Source organism: Acartia tonsa, chromosome 3 (genome assembly GCF_053477335.1).
Source record: "Acartia tonsa isolate MP-2025a chromosome 3, ASM5347733v1, whole genome shotgun sequence".
Classification (NCBI taxonomy): Eukaryota; Metazoa; Arthropoda; class Copepoda; order Calanoida; family Acartiidae; genus Acartia; species Acartia tonsa.
The window spans coordinates 2994253-3015020 of NC_137262.1; the positions used below are offsets into that span (position 1 = coordinate 2994253).

The 20768-nt window shown below is 36.0% G+C and overlaps 1 protein-coding gene across 1 annotated transcript; it reads right to left on the reverse strand.

The window, feature by feature from the left end:
• Positions 1 to 7: 7 nt before the first annotated feature.
• On the reverse strand, positions 8 to 20305 carry LOC145313061 (myosin-4-like). Its single transcript, XM_080152318.1, has 23 exons — positions 20180 to 20305; positions 15180 to 18677; positions 14982 to 15052; positions 14642 to 14778; positions 14081 to 14159; positions 13742 to 13891; positions 13260 to 13333; positions 12636 to 12867; positions 12361 to 12481; positions 11774 to 11847; positions 10703 to 10799; positions 10311 to 10394; positions 9716 to 9858; positions 9156 to 9230; positions 7677 to 7841; positions 7214 to 7318; positions 6610 to 6684; positions 6244 to 6336; positions 5188 to 5340; positions 2776 to 2946; positions 2254 to 2331; positions 1336 to 1419; positions 8 to 360 (listed from the first exon to the last, which is right to left on the reverse strand). The coding sequence occupies exons 2-23, from the start codon at positions 18649 to 18651 to the stop codon at positions 268 to 270; spliced, it is 5826 nt and encodes a 1941-aa protein (XP_080008444.1). The 5' UTR covers positions 18652 to 18677; positions 20180 to 20305; the 3' UTR covers positions 8 to 267.
• Positions 20306 to 20768: the final 463 nt, after the last annotated feature.

A 20768-nucleotide genomic window follows, 5' to 3' on the forward strand; every position in this document is an offset into this window, starting at 1 on the left:
ACGAAAAAAAAGTTTAGAATGCTATTTATTGATTATAAAGGTTTGGGGTTCAATTAATATATAGTTACAGCTAGATTAGTAAGAAAAAACAATCTTAATAATAATGTTAGTTATAGGTTATATAGACAGCAAAAAAACAAGAAAATAAATTGCAAGCAAAAGAACTAAATCTATAACAGGGTATATTACATGATTTTGTTTCAATAATCATAATCCAAAAGAAAATCCATGTATCCATAAATCCATAGAGTTGGTTGGTGTGTATGCTTAGTGAGGACCAAGGGAAGCTTCCTTGACCTTGGCCTTGGCCAGGGCCTGCTCGTTCATATCAGCATACTGCATGCTCTCAGCGAGGTTGTTCTGAAAAATGAAAGTTAAATTTTTAACCAGAGCTGGATCTTTAAATCGTTTAGTGGTGCGCCGAATCGGGACGATCCATCGGCGCACCTAGATATTATTAGATTTCAATCTTTGAATCAAAATGGAATGGGCGAAGTGGCGCGGCAATGGCACTCAACAAGTGACATTGCCGCGCCAAACCGGGGTGAACTGGATCGCCCCGATTCAGTGCACCACTAAACGTTTTAAAGATCCAGCTCAGAATGGTGTCGTTGGATAGTTTTTCAGGGAGGGAGGGAACAATGGACTGTTAATTTTTTGTTTCCAAAAGTTTTATCAACACGATGTCCAAACAATTTTGGGTACTTTAATTAAATCTCCACTGTCTCATTCATAAACATTTCATTAGACTTATGGGAAATTTTAAGTTTTTAATAAAAAAAATGTTTATGAATCTCTCAAATTCTTATAATAAAGTAACATGATGTTTGTATGTCTGTACCGAAGGATCTCGCAAACCGCTGAACCGATCGGGTTCTCATTAACAGGGTAGCTTCTCATAGGTTTATAACTATTTTGTGGGAGGATACAGTCACCCTCCCAAGAGAATTTTAAAAAAAATCGCAACATTGCAAGGTATTTAGAGACTTAAAAGGTAGGTATCGTATTATTTTAAAAAAAATAACTTTTAGAGTGCCACTAGAGGCCTCTAGGGGCGTAACCGCTAGTTAACAATAAACAAACAAGTTGAATTCATTTTTATCCAGATAATATAATGGACATACAAACAAAAATTAGCCATTGAGTGCTGTTCTGTTAACCAGGGAGGTAGGGAATATTGAACTGAAAATTATACTGCCACCCAAAGTTTTATCACCATGTTTTCTTATTCGTTGGATAAAAACTTAGTGTACCTTTATTGAATTTTTATTTGTTATTTCTATCTAATAGTATCTAAACATTTAAACCAATAATTTAATCTAAGGGGTAATATACCTGAACAGTCCTGAACTTGGCCAGGTTGAGAGCAGCAATTTCTTCGGCCTCCTCAATCTGCTTCTTGTAAGACTTGATCTTGCCCTACATTTAATTAAGTTAAACCTTTTTCATATCATATCCTATCATTATTTTTAAACAGTACAAAAATTATCAAGCCTCTCAGCTTATTACAGATATTACTATTTGACTGCCTATCTATCTATCTATCTATCTGATTGGCTGTCTATCTATCAATCAATCTAACTATCTATCTATCTCTCTGATTGTCTATCTATCTATCTATCTGGAGTTGATCAATAAGTCCCTACATACGTTCATAGTTCTTTCTATCTTTATATAGTTGATAAATCAAATATATATCTATCTATCAAACTATCTATCTATAATACTTTCTATCCATTTAACTTTCTATTAATCTATCTATACCTGGAGTTTGTCAATAAGTTCCTGCATACGCTCATGGTTTTTCTATCTTTATCTTACTAGTATTTTAAAAATCTAACTATCTATCTATCTGTCTAAATATTTATCCAACTATCTATCTATACCAGGAGTTGATCAATAGGTTCCTGCATACGCTCATGGTTTTTCTATCTTTATCTTACTAGTATTTTAAAAATCTAACTATCTATCTATACCTGGAGTTGATCAATAAGTCCCTGCATACGCTCATGGTTTTTCTATCTTTATCTTACTAGTATTTTAAATATCTAACTATCTATCTGTCTTTCTATTTATCTATATGTCTAAATATCTATCTAACTATGTATCTATACCTGGAGTTGATCAATAAGTCCCTGCATACGCTCATGGTTCTTTCTATCTTTATCTTACTAGTATTTTAAATATCTAACTATCTATCTGTCTTTCTATCTATCTATCTGTCTAAATATCTATCTAACTATCTATCTATACCTGGAGTTGGTCAATAAGTCCCTGCATACGCTCATGGTTCTTTCTATCCTCATCCTGTTGGTAGGTCAGCTCCTTGACCTAAAACAATAATTGTTAAGCGTCTGTTTAAAGCAAGAATATTCCATAACAATTTTTGGTTCTCAATCAATTGCTTACAATATCTTTTACTTTAGTATTTGATTGGGTTTTGCTAAATTATCCTTATACTGAAGTACCGGGATGTCTGTTTGTGTGTCTGTGTGTTTGTTTGTACCGAAGGATCTCGCTAACCGCTGAACCGATCGGGTTCTCCTTAACAGGGTACCGTCGCATAGTTCAAGGGAAGGTTTATAACTATTTTGGGGGAGGGTACTACCACCCTCCCAAGAGAAATTACAATAAATCGAATTTTTTTTTCTCTCTAATAGAAACTCCTACGTAACATTGCAAAGTATCGTAGAATATTGATAGAGACTCCTTCGAAACTTTGCAAGGTATCGTATTTTTCAATTCTTAGACAAAGGCGACTTCAAAACAATTTACCTTGCGCTCGCTGCGGCGAAGGTTCTTCTGGGCATCCGCGCATCTGCGGTTCTCAGCGTCTAGCTCGGACTCGAGCTCGCGGATGCGGGTCTCCATCTTGCCGACAGCCTTCTTGCCACCCTTGAGGGCGGTGACCTCGGCCTCGTCCAGGCGGGCCTGGGCATCCTTCACCTGGAATAAGAGTATAATAGACAGCTTTCCGGGAATAAAAAAAATAAAATATATCTTCCCGTTTTGTTGGCCCCAAGGCATGAAAGGCCCTGGCCAACACAACAAGTATTAATTTCATTGTATTGAAATTTCTGTAATACACTATGAAGTATTTTTCTGCATGGTTAAGAACCGGTTCTAATCCAGCGGATATTAATAGGTTTCGAAGACATACAGGAATATAAAATACGTGATAAACTGTCATACTGTTATTACGTCAACATTAAACATTATTTTTTTTATGAACTTATAACAGTTATTTCTCGCATCGTATTATAAACGGCTTTCCGCGGATATAGAATGTACAATTCTGAGATTAAAACTAGTTTTTTTAGCCCCGAGGTGCCGAAGGCACCGGGTAAAAAAACTGGTTTTTATCTTATGATTGTTCATTTTTATATTCGTAGAAAGCTGGATATAATACGATTCTAGACATAGTTTTTTCGTTTTCCGGTTTCGAATGAATACGAGAAAAATATTTAAAATCATATTTTGAGTTAGGAAGGTTTCATATGTGTCCTGGCAAGGTTGTTAGAAAATTTTCTTTCCTTTGAATTCTGCTATATGTTATTGACGCAGTATTTTGAATAATAATTCCTAATACTCGAATTTTGAATAATTTTCCTAATTATTGGGGAGCAGCACTTAACCAACAATTTGCTTAACACAAGTGTAACATATTAAATTATTCGAGCAAAAAATTATTTTGTACTTGAAAAGTTTTTCAAGCGCAACAGAAAAATTTATTTCGCAGCAAAATAGCCTTTTTGCAAAAAGTATATCAGCATGTCCGAAAAAGTGCAGTAGAATATATTGGTAAATTATTGGAGTGAGATTAAAAATTATTGCTCCGGAAGAAAGGGGACATTTGACTGTAAATTACACTGGTACCTAAGTTTTATAACCACGTTATCTTACTTGTTCAGGCTCAAAAACTTTGGTTACATTTTTGTATTTTGATTGGTTGGTTCCAAACTAGTAGTGTTTTAACTTTCAGACCAATAATTTTAATCTACATAACAAGGAGTAATTTCATTATCAACACAAGGGGCGTAAATCAATTTATCGTCCATTGTATTATTCCTTAAGATCTCCGCTACTGTTAAACAATGATATATGTATCTTCAGTTTTAAAATATATTTTTCCTTATTTGTTGTTTTGTTAAAACACCCTTTAAAAATGCTTAATCAAAATAACCTAAGCATAATTAGTAGGAGTAATAGGGCGAGAAAATGAGGGAGGAAAATGGATATTTATCATTCAAGTAACTATGATATGTCTGTCTGTCATATTTACTTTTTGTTTGCTCTTAGTTGCTTCGCTATTATGGGAAGGCAGGGTAGATAAGGAAAATAGCTTAAAACCTTGCCAAGACATTTATCTATCGTTCTTGAAAAGTAGCTCTATTTCTGACCAACTATTTCCGAGATCTTTAGCTTAATCCACAAAAAAACTGGACATAACTAGGTAGGAGGAAAAATGACAAAAAATTGATATTCATAATTTTATTATCAGCATAGCTACTTTATAACTATGGTATGCTATGACTAATCTACAGCCCGACTGTCATATATTCTCTTGATTTCGAAAAATTGAAGTTTTTCATAGTGCCTTTGAAAAATGACGTCATACGGGCCTACTATTGGTCAATTAAAATGTATACAGTTTGCCACCGGTTATAGAGTAAGTGTGAAAATAGATCAAATATGATTATTTTGTTTAGGCAGCCAGCACAGTATGTCATAGATCAAATAAGCCTACACCTACGTACCTACCTAACTCTGTGGTGATCAGATGAAGAAGAGGCAGCCCGTAATAGATCATATGAAGGATGGCTCTTCTACCAATTTTATTTATGTCATAGATCAAATATATTTTATCTTTGTATTTTATCATGTCCAGCTTATTTGATTATATTTATTATTATGTTTCATGCTACTCTACAATTACAGAGTGTCTGTTCACGCTGGGGTTTATATTCTTTAATGAACCTTTAGCAATAGATCATATACATGTGTATTTCAGAGAGAGTGTTAACAATGCTGTTTGGCTAGAGTTATGGTTATACTATGTTCTTGTTGGTGAGTCACGCTACTAAAACCCACTTTCTCAGTAAGTGTATTGGCCTATCATTTGTATTGTATGGCGCCTTTTTTATTAAAGGCTTTTTAAAGAGCTTTCACCAAATTGTTGTACTATACCTGAGCCTCGAGAAGCCTGCGGTCACGCTCCAGCAGCATAGAGGCCTCCTGTTCAACGCGCAGCTCGTCAGCAAGACGAGCAGCGTCAATCATAGCGCGCTGAGCTTTCTCCTCGGAAACTTGGGCTTCAGCGGTCATCTCATTCAGATCGTGCTGAAAGAAAAAACCTTATAAAAAGTAACAGGATGTTTAAATTGTGTAACCATTAAACTGATATGGTTCTTCTATTTAATGAAGCTTCTAATAGGTAAATATTCAAAGAGGGTAAACTCTGACATCTACATATTATAAATGTCTATCTGTACCAATACATATTATAAAATAAGATCAGGAATTATATATAACCATATCTATCCTATTATATAAAGTAGTAAGCGTTTTTTGTCTGTCCCGAAGGAGCTCGCTAACAGCTGAACCGAAGGTCCTGTGAAGGTTTTAAACTATTTTTGGATAGGGTGTCTTCACCCCCCTCCCCCCCAAAAAAAATATATTTTTAACTCTTTCAAAACTCAAATTTAAAATGGGATGAGGTCGACTTTTCCTCCTCCTACCAGTGCCCCTAGAGGCTTCTAGGGGGCGAATCCGCTAGTAATATATATAATAATATCTATATATCTATAATACAAAGTAGAACGATTTCTGTCTAGCATGAATATCTATATATCTATAATACAAAGTAGAACGATTTCTGTCTGTCTGTCTGATTGTCTGTTTGTTTGTAGCGAAAGATCTCGCTAACCGCTGAACCTATCGGGTTTTCCTTTACAAAAAAATTTCCCCCCCCCAAATTTTTTTTAAAATTTTCCTTTTTAAATTTAAAAAAAAATTTAAAATACGAAAAATTAGTTTGATCTAACCTCTTTGGGCAAAGCTCCTGGAGGCTAGGGGCGAAGCCGCTAGTTTTATATAAAGATGACTATCTATCTCCCGAATTAAATGTTATTCAACATAGTAAGAAGACTATCTATCTACCTAGCTCTCTTTCTATCAATTTAGTCGAATGTCTATCTACCTCGATGACTTTCCATTTACCTATATGACTATCTATCTACTTACATTAAGAGTATTAATCTCATGTTCGCACTTTTGTTTGGCACTGGTGATAGCTTGATTGGCACAGGTCTGCTCGCCAAGGGTAGCATTGGTGTCCTAAAAATTATTTTAGAATTTATAGAAATTATTCTGTTTCACTCACAAACTGTTCACAAGCATTGTGTTAATGTTAGTGTGTGGGGGGATGTAAGTGGAGTAGTATCCAAACTTTTTAACCAATAATTTAAATTTACAGTAGGGACAATCTTGTTTATTATCAACGGGAATGAGTATCAATTTATCGTCAATTGTCTTATCCCATAAGATCCCTTTCATTACTAGATATACAGACGGACACACATCCTATCTCTTCCATCTACAGATGCATACCTGGAGCTCATGTTCAATGGTCCTGCGGTTTCTATCCAGCTGTTCCAGCAAGGTTCTGGCCTCCTCCAGAGCATTCTAGTCGAGGGATGATACTTCATTTCTATGTACCTAATTAGCAATTTCAGTTTTTATTTATGCTTTATTGTGTTTTTTAATTGAATTATTATTTGATTTAAAATTAACAACCATTGTCCTCTCACTTCCTGTGTTTATTCAATAATAAAAAAGATATAAGGTTCTTAAGTTTGACCATTATAATCTCGCTAACCGATGAACTGATTGAATTCGTCTTTTAAGGCAAGCTTCACATAGGTTCCGGGAAATTTTCATAATATCTTGTTTTTAAATTGATGGGGTGGTTTAAGGCTAGCTATTTGTCTGCCTCTCTCAATCCACCTTTTTGTCTTTATGAATTTAGTTGCTTCGCCCCTAGCCTCTATATAGGTTTTTGTAGGTAATGAAAATAGCCTAAACCCAACCCAAGAAAAAATTTAAAAGTTTTCCTGAACAACTAATTCGGACTAGCATTTACTAAGATCTTGAGACAAAAACCCTTACTACTTTACATTAATGGATAAGATTTAGAATGAAGTATAATATGTTCCTGGTTAGAGTGAGCCTTTCTATCTGCAGCCATCAGGTTGTCCCTGGCCACCTCCTTGGCTCTGTTCTCGTCCTCCAGGCGGGCCTGCACCTCACGCAGTCTCAACTAAATATAAATTTGATCAAATAGTATTTTTTCAAATTCTTTCGACACATTAAAAAATATTAAATTTTTAGAAACAAAGATGCTCAATGAGTAGTTAGATCTGTCTATCTATTTTTTTTGTCTGTTGACTGATTTTATTAGAAATGCAGAAAAATAACTTTCCTTTTCCCTCTCTTTTTTCCTTTAATATGTCTTCTTTCTATCCACCTTTCCAACTAATTTATTTAGCCTTCATTACATTTATTTCTATACCTCCATTGATGTGCGTTTGATAGTGACTTTTACCCCTCCCCTTATTATGAAATTATGAAAATGTCCCCCCCCCCCTACTTTGCTTACTATCCATCTCTGTGTATACCTGGATGCCCTTGATGCTCTTCTGTGTCTCCATGTTGGCGGCGTTGGCATGGTCCAGAGCGGTCTCCAGGTCAAGCACATCAGACTCCAGCTTCTTCTTGAGGCGGAGAGCCTCGGTTTTGGCGCGAGTCTCAGCCTCCAGGGCGTTCTGCAGGCCGTCAAGTCCCTAGATAAATAATAAGTCTACAATCTCCAGCAAGGAAGTGACATTGAACCGTACCTTAAAAATTGGTACCCAAAGTAATATGGTTCCTTTCTTATACAGTTTCTGGAATATTATTAAATCTAAATTGGTACCCAAAGTTTTATGTCATCTTGTCTTAAACAGTTTCTGGAATATTATTAAATCTAAATTGGTACCCAATGTTTTATGTCCTCTGTCTTAAACAGTTTCTGGAATATTATTAAATCTAAATTGGTACCCAATGTTTTATGTCATCTTGTCTTAAACAGTTTCTGGAATATTATTAAATCTAAATTGGTACCCAAAGTTTTATGTCCTCAGTCTTAAACAGTTTCTGGAATATTATTAAATTTAAATTGGTACCCATTGTTTTATGTCATCTTGTATTAAACACTTACTGGACTATCATTAAATCTTAATTGGGTTATAAAAATTAGGGACGTCTAAACTTTTCTACAAATAATTTTAGTCTAGAAAAGTGATAATTTTGCTGATCATAATCTGGAGAAAATAACAATTAATTGACTATTCTCTTATCCCTTAAGATCCATGTGTCAAAAGTTTAAGATTGTTTTAAAATCCATTGGAATTTTAATAAATTTGTTTATCAAAATAATATTGTTTAAAATTAATCATCATAAAAATATGATTTTAAAGAGAATTAGGTAAAGTAAATTAGCCATGCAAATATTGGAACAGATGTTCTAATTATAATCGCTTCACTCAACAAATAAAAATAAATTAATTATCCTCATTTTTTTTTGATAAGGCCAATTTTTTATAAGGATAGTTGATTAGATTAATAAAGCAATAATTTTGGCCAAAGGGCTTATCTTTGTTCAGTTAAATTTCTAAGACTAAATCTTTGCTATGCTTTCATTTGAATTTCTTAGTATAAAGTCCTTCTAGATGTAATAATATGGAAATTTAAGAGAATTTATTCTTATTTCATTAGGTATAAACAAAAATCTTCGTCTGCTGGAATTTGTTTTAAGTTGGACAGATTATTTTTTTTAAATTGCAAGGACGTCCAAGCTTTAACTCCCCCCCCCCCGTATTGGACGTCCTTGTTAAATCTAAATTTAATAAATTTGACTTTGTGGAATTTAATAAATCTTATCCTTTCGGGGACCTAACCATAAGCTTTCCTTAACCATGTCCTTATTGGTTTGAGCACCTAACCATAAGCTTACATTAGCCATGTTCTTATTGGTTTGAGCACCTAACCATAAGCTTACCTTAACCATGTTCTTATTGGTGTGGCCCTAACCCTGCACGAAATAACCATTAGCTTACCTTAGCCATGTTCTTCTTGGTGCTGGCAAACTCTTCATCCTTGTCAGCAAGACGCTTCTCAATCTCTTGTCTCACCTTAGCAAAAAATAGCTCAGAAATAAAATATTGTGCTTTCCCTCAAATTTCTGATTACACAGAGGACTGAAACCCCCTTCTGAAAATATTGAAAAAAAGTGATGGAGTTTTGTGATTTTTTTCTTATGCCTAACCCCTGCTGGTCCTATTATAATACCTAAGGTGCCCCAACCATGCAGGGAAACCCGTACCCAAAATAAAAACCTAACTTTATCTAAGTAATAAACAAACCATTTCTTTTAAAGTAACGGAAGAGGGATTCTGTGCTTGACTAGGAACTTTGAGGGAAACCACTGTATATATAGATAGTCAAAATAAATAATTCTTTAAATGAATGAACAATTCAGACACATTATTGTTAATAGACAGTTTTTATTATTTTTAGAAATTTGATTAGCTTTCTGAAATAAAAATTTGGGGAAAGATTTTTTTTCTCATCAATTTTCCTGTCCTTTGAATATGTAGGATAAAATATATTTTCCAACCTGGGTGAGTTCAATCTGAGCTCTGAGAACCTTATTCTCCTCCTGCTCCAGGGCACCCTCGGCCTCGGACAGGGCGGCCTCCAGCTCCAGCTTCTCGGCCTCCAGGCGCTTGCGGATTTTGTCAATCTCGTGGATGGAGCGACCTAATATGTATTTTCATATATTTCTTGGTGAAAGGTTTTGTGATTTTTTTTGTAAGAATAATAATTGGATTTTTAATTACACTTGTAGTCAAAGTTTTTAACCACCATCTTGTTTGTTGGTCAAAAAATTTTGGGTACATTTATTCAATTTTGATTAGCTGGATCTAAAACTTATAGTGCTCGGATTTTTCAACCAGTCGTAGAATTAATATAAGGAAAAATATTGTTTATCCTCATTGGCGATGTTTATCAATTTATTATCCATTGTCTTATCCCATTCATAATAAACAAAAATAAGATAAAGTTTTTTTTTAAATTTTAAGTGGGTTATGGGTTCGAATCTCTGCTAAATCAATATCATTACGTCTAATGTTTTGATTAGGACTGCATATGTAAAAAAATGCAAACAAATTTTACCAGACCAATTGCAAATTTTATATTATTTTTTTTACCTCCTTCGCTGATTTGATCCATGATGTCCTTGATTTCGTTGGAGAGGGACTTGTTCTCACGTCTCACTTCATCAAGTTGCAGCACTGAATAAAAAGATAAGATATTAGTTATTTCTCGCATCGTATTATAAACAGCTTTCCGCGGATATATAATGTACAATTATAATATTAAAATCAGTTTTTTAGCCCCTAGGTGCTAAAGCCACGGGCTAAAAACTTCCTTACAATTAATATTATTATGCATTAACTACTAATGATTTTAATGCATAAATTTACTTAAATCTAAAGTGACTTAATTTTTGCAAAATAACAGATGTAAATATTAAATATTTGTTGCAAAGTTTAAATTTTATTTAAAGTAGCACAGCTACTCTATAATACATAACTTTTACCTGATTCTTCATAAGCATTCTTGATGCGGAAAAGTTCGGATGAAGCGTTGCGGGTTTCCTTCTGGCTGATGTCAAGATCCATGCTGATACCATCAACCTAGGCCATAGATAGATAGAAATCTGAGTTTTTAAATAGATAGACAGATGGATAAATAGATACATAGATGTCTAATGTCAAAATCCATGCTGATCCCATCAACCTAGGCCATAGATAGATAGAAATATAAGTTGATAGATAGATAGATAGACAGATGGATAATTAGATACATAGATGTCTAATGTCAAAATCCATGCTGACCCTATCAACCTAGGCCTTAGATAGATAGAAATGTGAATTGATAGATAGATATATAGACAGATGGATAATTAGATACATAGATGACTAATGTCAAAATCCATGCTGATCCTATCAACCTAGGTCATATATAGATAGAAATATAAGTTGATAGATAGATAGATAGACAGATGGATGATTAGATATATAGATGTCTAATGTCAAGATCCATACTGATACCATCAACCGAGGCCATAGATAGATAAATAGAAATATGAGTTGATAGACAGATAGATAGACAGATAGATAGACAGATGGATAAATTGAAGATGATTAAAGTCCCTCAACAGATTATGACGTCATACGATAAAATAACCAATGAGAGGCCAGCATAAGTTTTACCATTGGTAAATTACAGTGTTTACTGCCCTCTCATTAGCTATTCTATCGTATGACGTCATATTCTGTTTAAGGACTTTAATCATCTTCGATAAATTGAATTTTAGACATTAATGTACTTCCAAAATTATGATAAACAAAATTACCACATTGGTAAACTAAATTTGTTGGTGGACACTGTAGGCGAATACTAGTTTGTACCTACCAATCAAGATTTAAGTTTCTAAATTTTTTTATACCAGTGCAGTGGATGACAGAACGTGGTAAGGTATAATTCTCTTAGGAATTTTTGTTACAAAATAATAACCAAGGTCGCAGCGCTCGGACTCAGGCCTGCCTACTCTAGCTGCGGCGCTCGTAACCCTAGCCACGGGCACTAGGCCCCCTAAACTACTTACCTTCTGTTTCCATTCTCCAACAATTTTATCAAAATGCTTGGCCTTCTTCTCCATGGAGGAGTTCAACAGCTGGGCCTGTAGCACATAGATACTTGAATTTATAGAGAAGCCTCATAAAAGTTAATGGTAAAAAGTTAGTTTGGAGCTGAAGATCTTGCTAACTGCTGGACTAATATGGTTCTCCCTTACGGTGAAGCTTTTCAAAGGTCATAAGAAACTATTTGGGGAAGAAACTACCCTTAGAAAATGCCCCCACAACAAAAAAACTTTTATTTTATTAATTTTTTAAAACCAGGGACAAGGGAATGATATTCTGACAAACAACTCTAAAGGAAAATTTTCCCAAAACCACCTTCACATTTTCCTCCCTTTCTTTCCTATCCCTCTTCAATTACATGATAAAAGCAAAATATACCACCAGATACTCAATAAGGTTTCGTGATTTTTTTTGTAGAATTGTTGGTTAGACTAGTCTCCCCTAAAAAACTAAAGTTGAAAATTGCGGAATGACTAAACTTAACCCCCCCCCCCTTTACTTTTTAAAGTGCCCCTAGAGCCTCCTGTATTATATAATTCAAGTATAATTTCCTGGTCAAGATTAGCGTTGGTGATGGTCAATTCTTCAACCAGCTTGGCCTTGGCCTTCTCAATCTGAGCCAGCTTGCTGGACAGGTTGTCAATGGTGCTCTGGCCCTCAGACAGTCTTGCCTACATCATTTTTAAGTATTATTGATTGTAATATTTTGAATATTTTTTCACAGGAAAGCACAATTTAAAGAATATACATCATTTAAAAATTATATGTAGAAGGATATAATAAATAAAAATTTCTATCCATAAAATAGACTTATACATATCATACCTGAAGTTTAAGCTTAGACATCTCTAGTTCTTCGGCCTTGGCCAAGCCCTCAATCTCATACTTCTGTCTCATAGCGTCGGACTCATTCTGGGCCTTGTTGCACAGACGGATCAGGTTCTCCTTGGCTGCCAGCTCCTCGTCCAAGTTCTCCTTGAGACCATCGATTTCGTGTTCCAGGTTCTTGTACTTGCCAAGCAGGGCGGAACGTTCCTTAGCCTCAAAGTCAGCATTCCTAATATACATATTTTATTTCTAAAAGTAGTAGGATAGTCATCTATTTCAGTCATTTAAGGATATAAGTTTGACGAATTAGGTTGATCTTTTAAGAAATAATCTTACTAATGAAATTTCTCTCTTAAAACATTTTGATTTGTTAATTTCTACTATGTAATGGATATATTATTACTTGGATGTTGCACCAGAATTTGATTTTGATACAGTAATTCTCGCAATAACAATAACCCCATCCAATCTTTTTACACCATCCCTACTGGATAAATTAACTGACCAATAGTTGTGTTCCATATAAGCCATCTAAATTGACGACAAATTTTCCCCGGTCAAAATATTCACATATATCCTGTATCCATTATTAATATAATATGTTGAGAAGCTATATATTACCTCTTGGCATCCTCCAACTCGCACTGGAGGGAAGACTTGGTCTTCTGCAGAAGGCTGGCATGGTTATCAAGCTCCTAGTTGAAATATATGTATTATATATATCATTTATTCAAAATCTATACAATATGGAAAAAGCCCCCCTTTCTCCCTAACTTATATAACATTCATGCCGTAAGAAGTAATATTTTTATTAACGAAGTAATTTTTTTCTCTAAATTGTAGGACACTTGCCATATTAGGCCTTACTTTTAATTGCATCTCTCCTATGTACATCCTTAAAATCAATAGTCAATACATGGCGAATACCCTGTCTCGATTTTGTTTTAAATCTTTAAAAATAGCTAATAGTGTCGGAAATATAAATAATGCTGAGTCCAAATAAACGGAGAAAAAGGTATCCGCCACTTGGTCCAGGAAAATGTCTGGATTATACATCTATACTTTATTGTTTATATAATATCAACAGCGTATATAAATAGTACCTGGACTTGTCTAAGAAGATCAGCATTCTCATTGTGAAGTCTTCTCTTCTGGGTCTCAAAATCAGCCAGGGACAGCCTAGCCTCGTCCAGCTTCTTACCCAGCTCGTTCAGTTGAACAACAAGGGCCTTGTAGGACTTCTCGGCAGAGGCCTAGATAAATAGTTTGGGTCCAGATTAGAAAAATTTGAATACTAACAAAGATAATTAACATAGAGTATTAAATAAAATAAAACACTTCAGTAAAAATTTAATAGAATAAATCTAAACACAAAAGCAATCACAAGTTACAAAATCTTACAATGGCAATTTTAGCAGATGAAACAGCTATAAAACAATTACCTTAGAACGGCCAACCTCTTCAGTAGCAGCCCTGGCGTCAGCAACTTCATTCATGATCATACCCTTGTCCTTCTCAATCCTAGATAAATAATTCAGTAGTGATAGGAAATATGAAAAATAGATCTAAAAAATAAAACGTTTGTTACATATCAAATGCAGCAGATTCTTAGCAGATATAATCTATCTTAACAATAAAAGATTTTTCCAATTAGTGATACTTTATGAAATACTAGAGGCTACGCCCTTAGGGGCTCTAGGGGCACTTGAGGAGGAGGGAGTTGAATTTGATAACCCAACTTATTTTAGATTTGGGGGGGAATTTTTTTTGGGGGGGAGGGGAAGGCCTGCCATTTCCAATTTTAGTTTAAAAAATTAAATTGAAAAAAATGGTACCCCCAAAATAGTTATAAACCTTCCCAGGACCTATGAGGGATACTGCCCTGTAAAGGAGATTTTTCTGTATAAACTAAACATACAAACACACTAACATATAGACAGACAGACAGACATCCTGTTACTTTATTACAAGGATTAGTAGATCACTGACAATTGTGTACTTACTTAGCCTTCATCTTGTTAAGAGTATCAATCTGCTCTGACATCTCACAGACAGCATCCTGGTGCTTCCTCTTCAGTCCAACCAGAGTGGCCTCCTGCTGGATATGGTTCTCCTCCAGATCCTTGCGAAGCTTGGCAACCTTGAAATTGATTATTATCTATTTTGAGCAAATATTGCATCTGTATATTTTATTGTTCTTTGATAATGAGCAAAATTTTTTTTCATACATTATTTTTTTATCTAGCTTCTTTGGTCTTTAATGTTCAAATAGACATAGGTACTAACTTAAACATGAATTTTAAAAATTAAATTTGGAATTTATAAACAAATAATTTATGTAACCTCAGACTCTCTCTTCTTGTTGAGTTCAATCTGGGCAGATGTAGCACCACCAGCCTCAACCAATCTTTCACCTTGATAAATACAATTGTAGAAAATATTTTCATATTTGAGATCTATAAAACAAAATAAGTTTAAAATCAATAAAAAATTTATAATTATATTAAGATTTAAATTGTATTTTTAAAAATTTAAATTTACCTAAGCTCTCAAGCTCACGGGCCAGATCAGAGCGCTGGCGTTCAGCCTTAGCACGGGCTTGGCGTTCAGCTTCAAGCTCTTCCTCCAGCTCCTCAACCCTACCCTGCATTTCTTTGATAGATTTCTGGACCTTGCTCACAGCTGATTGTTCTTCATCCAGCTTGGAGCGAAGACCAGTCATCTCAACATCCTTCCTGGCACTCATGGCCTCCAGCTCCTTCTTGGATCTCTCCAGCTCAGACACTGACTCTTGGGTAACCTTCAACTCACCCTCAACTTTGCGCCTTTCCTTCTCAGTAGCAGCTCTAGCTCTCTTTTCCTTGTCAAGGGATCCCTCAAGCTCATCCAGAGTTCCTTCAAGCTTAGACTTGATGGAGTTCATGTGGTCAACCTTGTCACTGACAACCTGAAGGTCTTCAGCAGACTTGGCAGCAACCTCAGACACATGTTTCTTCTCTTTGTTCAGCTTATTGATAACCTCATCCTGGCTGGCAATTTCATCATTCAAGGTTCTGATAATATGATCCCTGGTCGCCTTTTCTTGTTCCAGCTTTTGGATAGCAATATCCAGATCATCAATATCTTTCTTCACAACAACACACTCAGCTTCAAGTTCCTTCTTCTCAGCATTAGCAACCTGTCTAGCCTCCTCAGTAGCAGTCAGTTTGTTTTGAGAATCAATGAGCTGTTTCTCAAGATCAGCCTTTTGGGCATTGATTTTGGCTTGCTTTTCATGATACTGAGACAAGTTGCCCTGCTCACTTTCAATCTGCTTCAGAAGTGCCTTCTTTTGGTTCTCAATCTCCTTGTTTTCTAAAAGAAGTTTTTCCTTGAGGTCACACTTCTCGCGGTACAAGCCATAGGTCTCATTGGCCTTGACCTCAAGAAGCCTAAGTTCTTCTTCAGGATTGGGCATACCAATCAAAGGACGAGTCTTCTGAATGATAGTGAACCATCCCCAGTCTCTGAGAGCCATGAATTTTCTGAACTGGCGCTGGCAGACAACCAACAGCTCCCTCTGGTCATACTTCTGCTGGTAAACCTTGCCTCTGATGACCTTCAATGCTTGACCCTGCAGGTATCTCAGTAGCCTAAGCACAATGTCATCACGCTTTTCCTCAAGAAAGGCAAGAGCACCAGCCCTGAAGAAGACAAGTGTATGACCAAGTCTGTACCTTTCTCTTCCAAATTCATTCTTATCCATAAGAGCATATACAGCAGTTTTGTTATCATCTGAGCTGGCAATTTCCTTGGCACCCAGAATAGCATATCTGGCCTTGAAATCAGGATACATCATTCTGTTGGGGAAACCTTTCATACAGATACGGATACCCTCAAGCACACCATTACAGGTCAGCTGGTGCATAATAAGTGGAGGCTCAACCTCTCCAGGTTTCTTGTGGGTGTTAGGCACAAGGCAACGCACAAAGTGAGGTTCACAGCTGTGCAAAGTATTCATCAGCTCAGTCAGGGAGACCAAGTACACAGAGGACACAGTCTTGCCACCACCACCCTTCTTCTTCTTCTTACCCTCTTCCTTGGGAGTAACAGATGGCTGGCCAGGGTGATCCTTCCACAGGTGGATGAGCAGTTCACAGGAAGATGTAGACTTGAAGATTTCAACAACAGTGTCATTTACAGGATCCTTGTTCTTCTCAAGCCAGCCAGTAACATTGTATGAGACAATACCAGCATAGTGAGAAATAGCAAAGTGGGCATTTTTGTCAGTCTTTGACTGAGGCTTCAAGAAGATGGACAGTTTGCCAAGGGAAGACTTTAATTTCTCCTCAAAGGACTTGTCAGTTGCCTTTGGGAAGAGAGACTCCTCTTCAAGGATGGCCCAGAGACCCATAGGCTTTTCAAACATGATAATAGCAGCCTGCAAGTCCATACCAAAGTCAACAATTTCCCAGTCAATACCTTCCTTGACATACTCTTCCTGTTCAACAACAAACATGTGATGATTGAAGAACTGCTGCAGCTTTTCATTGACAAAGTTGATGGAAATTTGTTCAAATCCATTATACTCAAAGATCTCAAAACCAGCAATATCAAGCACAGCACAGAAGTTTGCCTTCTTAAGAGTTGCATCAATAAGGGTCTCATTACATTTTTCAATCAGCCACTTGAATACTCTGTCAAAAATAGCTCTAGCAATACCACCCACAGCATTGGTGGCCTGCTCACAAGTCTGGCTCTTCACAACCCACTCAGTACCGACCTTGATCCTGGGCTTGCAGAAGGCCTTGATCATAGCAGCAGCATCAACACCCATAAGAGCAGCAGCTTTACCAGGGAAGGTGTCAGGACCAACATGCTCACACTCAGCCTGGTCATCACGACCCTTGCACTTGAACTCAACACCACCAAAGGTCATAACACCAGCAGTCAGCATATAGCAGTCATACTTCTCCTGCTCACCAAAGCCAAGCACATTAAAGGCATCCTCAGTGTACTCAAGCTCTTCATTATCATCAATAGACTCAACCTTAGTCTTACCCTGAGACACATAGATATAATCATAGATGTCATCACTAAGATGACATTTAGCTCTCAAACCACCACCAATGCCATCACCATAGGGCTGCAGAAGCTGATAGAAGATATGGTAGGATCTCTCAACTTCCTGCTGCTCAGTAATACGAGACTTCTCAAGCAGATAGGACACAATATCACAACCAGCCAGCTTACCAGAAGAAGTAAAGTGGATACGGATAAACTTACCAAAACGGGAAGAGTTATCATTCCTGGAGGTCTTGGCATTACCATAGGACTCCAGAATGGGGTTGGTAGCCACAATTTGGTCCTCAAGAGATACCTTCTTCTCAGCCTTCTTGCCAGAGCCAGTGGCGACCATGGCAAGATAAGTGATGACCTTCTTGGTGTTCTCAGTTTTGCCAGCACCAGACTCACCAGTAATCAACATGGCCTGATTCTTGGTGTTGTTCAACATGCCCCTGTAGGCGGTCTCAGCAATAGCCCACAGATGAGGGGGCACCTCATTCCTCCTCTTGCCCAGATAGATCTTAGCAACTCTGTGAGTGTACAGAGGATAACGCTTGTAGGGGTTGACAACAACCACGAAAAGACCAGAGTAAGTATGGATCATCTTGGCCTGGTAGCGGGTCTTCAGATTCCAGAAGACAGAAGCATCATTCAAAAAGGTCAAGTTGACCATGTCCTCGCACTTTTCAAACTTGGGAGGATTCACCTTGCCAACCTCAGCAGCCTTCAGGGTGAACTTTTCATGACCCACAGCAACAATACACTTGCTGCCAGGCTCCTCGAGATTACCAGACTCCATGAGGCCCTCCCTGTAGCCACCAGTCTTGGGGTCAGGGATCCACACAGACTTCTTGGAGTCATAGACCTTGGCTTGGTCAGCACGCTTCATCTCAATGGATGGAAGCAGGAACTCAGTTGGGTCAGGGTCAGGCTGACCTGTCTTGGTTAGCTTGATATGGCCGGGCATCTTGATGGATCAGGGGATCTCAGATTCTGAATAAATATTAAATATTCAAAATTGAAATTAAAAAGTTAATAGGCTTAACTACAGCATTAGTGCCCAATAAAACCTAACCTAATCTGACCGGAAGAAATTTATAAACAAACCGAAAGCTACCCCCTTCTCCCCTTTTTCAAAATTCAGTATAAATAATAGAAATGGGGTTATTAGTGCTTGACTAGGACTTGACATACCAAATATAAAGCCTTGAAAACATCTCTAATACGCTAAATGAAAATAACCCAAACTACAATATCTAACACCTATTTTCATCCAAATAACTAATAACAACTAAACAAGGATGACAACATCCATAAGTAGCGAAGCACAAAAAATTGTGGATGGGAATACGTAGAAGTTGATTTAAAGTGTATTTATTAAAATCAAGAATAGATTTATTGGAGAAAATAAACACGAAACCTTGTTTTATTTTGTATGATGAAGACGGTTAAAGTAAATTACATACTAGATGCACATAACAATGGGGGAAAAAATTTGAAACTGTTAATGCAAAAAAGTTTTAAAATTGGACCAAAAATACCAAAGATATGGGTAAAAATGTGATAAATACAAAAATAGCCAAAAACCTGCAAAAAGGCAGTCTGACAGTCATTGTTGTTTTCTTCAAACGACAGGAAATTTAATTTTGATATCTTTATTTGAAAAAATTTCGAAAATCGGACCATAAACACCAAAGATATGGGGAAAAATGTGAAAAATATAAAAATAGCCAAAAACCTGCAAAAAGGCAGTCTGACCGTCATTGTTGTTTTCTTCAAATGACGGGAAATTTAATTTTGATATCTTTAACTGAAAAAATTTTGAAAATCGGACCATAAACACCAAAGATATGGGGAAAATTTGGAAAATATAAAAAATAGCCTAAAGCCTGCTAAAAAGCAGTCCGACCGCCATTGATGTGTTATAGTTAATTGTGCTCCTTAATGATGGGAATGTTGTCAAAAAATTTCAGCTCTCTATCTTTTATAGGAGCCGAGAAAATCACGTTTCCCCCAATTCATTAATTACGGACGGACGGACGGACGGACGGACAGACGGACGGACAGACGGACGGACAGACGGACAGACGGACGGACGGACATTGTGATTTATAGAGTAGCTTCGCTACTAAAAATAGACAAGCAATGATTAAACAGTCATTCATTTATTTTAGCAATTGCATATTGTTTTTTTTATATTTAAAAATTTCAAGGTTTTTCAAAATTTTGGAATGACTAAATGATAACTGAAAATTATTTTAGTCTAAAAATTATATTAGACACTAAAAAGCTGGCAAAGTGTCATTAAGTTAGACAAAAAGAATTTTATGATATAATTTTTTTTATTCCTTGGGTTTTTGCAAATAATGAGAAAACTATAAAAGTTCTTTTATTGATTTCTTAATAAAATCTAAAATATCCACTCAAATTTCCCTTATTTTACAAATGATTATTTCTAGTATGAAGACAAAATTGATAAATAATCTAATACTTACCAAGAAACTCTAACTTTCAGTGTCTGAGTCTGCAAGAAGACTGAAGATGAACTGTTCAGGTCCAAGTTTATATACCCGCCACAATTTACTCTCCCCTTGTTCAACTCTTTCCCCCATGCTCTGACACATAGCCTGACCGCTCGTCAAAATAACACAATTATCCAAATCTGCAAAATAACAAGCATGAAATTGATCATAACTTTTTGTTGCAAATTTTATTAAAATTTTATTGTAAATATGATATATAAATAATCAATTCCATTGTACAGTAAAAGATAATTTTCAATTAACTCTTACATCTATTTTGAAAAACCAAAATATCATAAATTTAGTCTAATATTGTATATTTATTAACCTGTGGTGGACAAATTTCATTTTCTTTCTATGATAGAATATTCCCTCTATGGAGAAAAAATATTTTTGAATTATAATAAGTTTTCTTTAACATTAATATATGATACCAATTTGATAGCATAGAGGCCTCTAGAGGGTGGGGATGGGGAGTTGACCCTTCCCCACTTTCAACTTTAGTTTTAAAAATAATAAGAAATACAATTTTGTTTGGGGGGGGGGGGGGTGGGGAATTTTT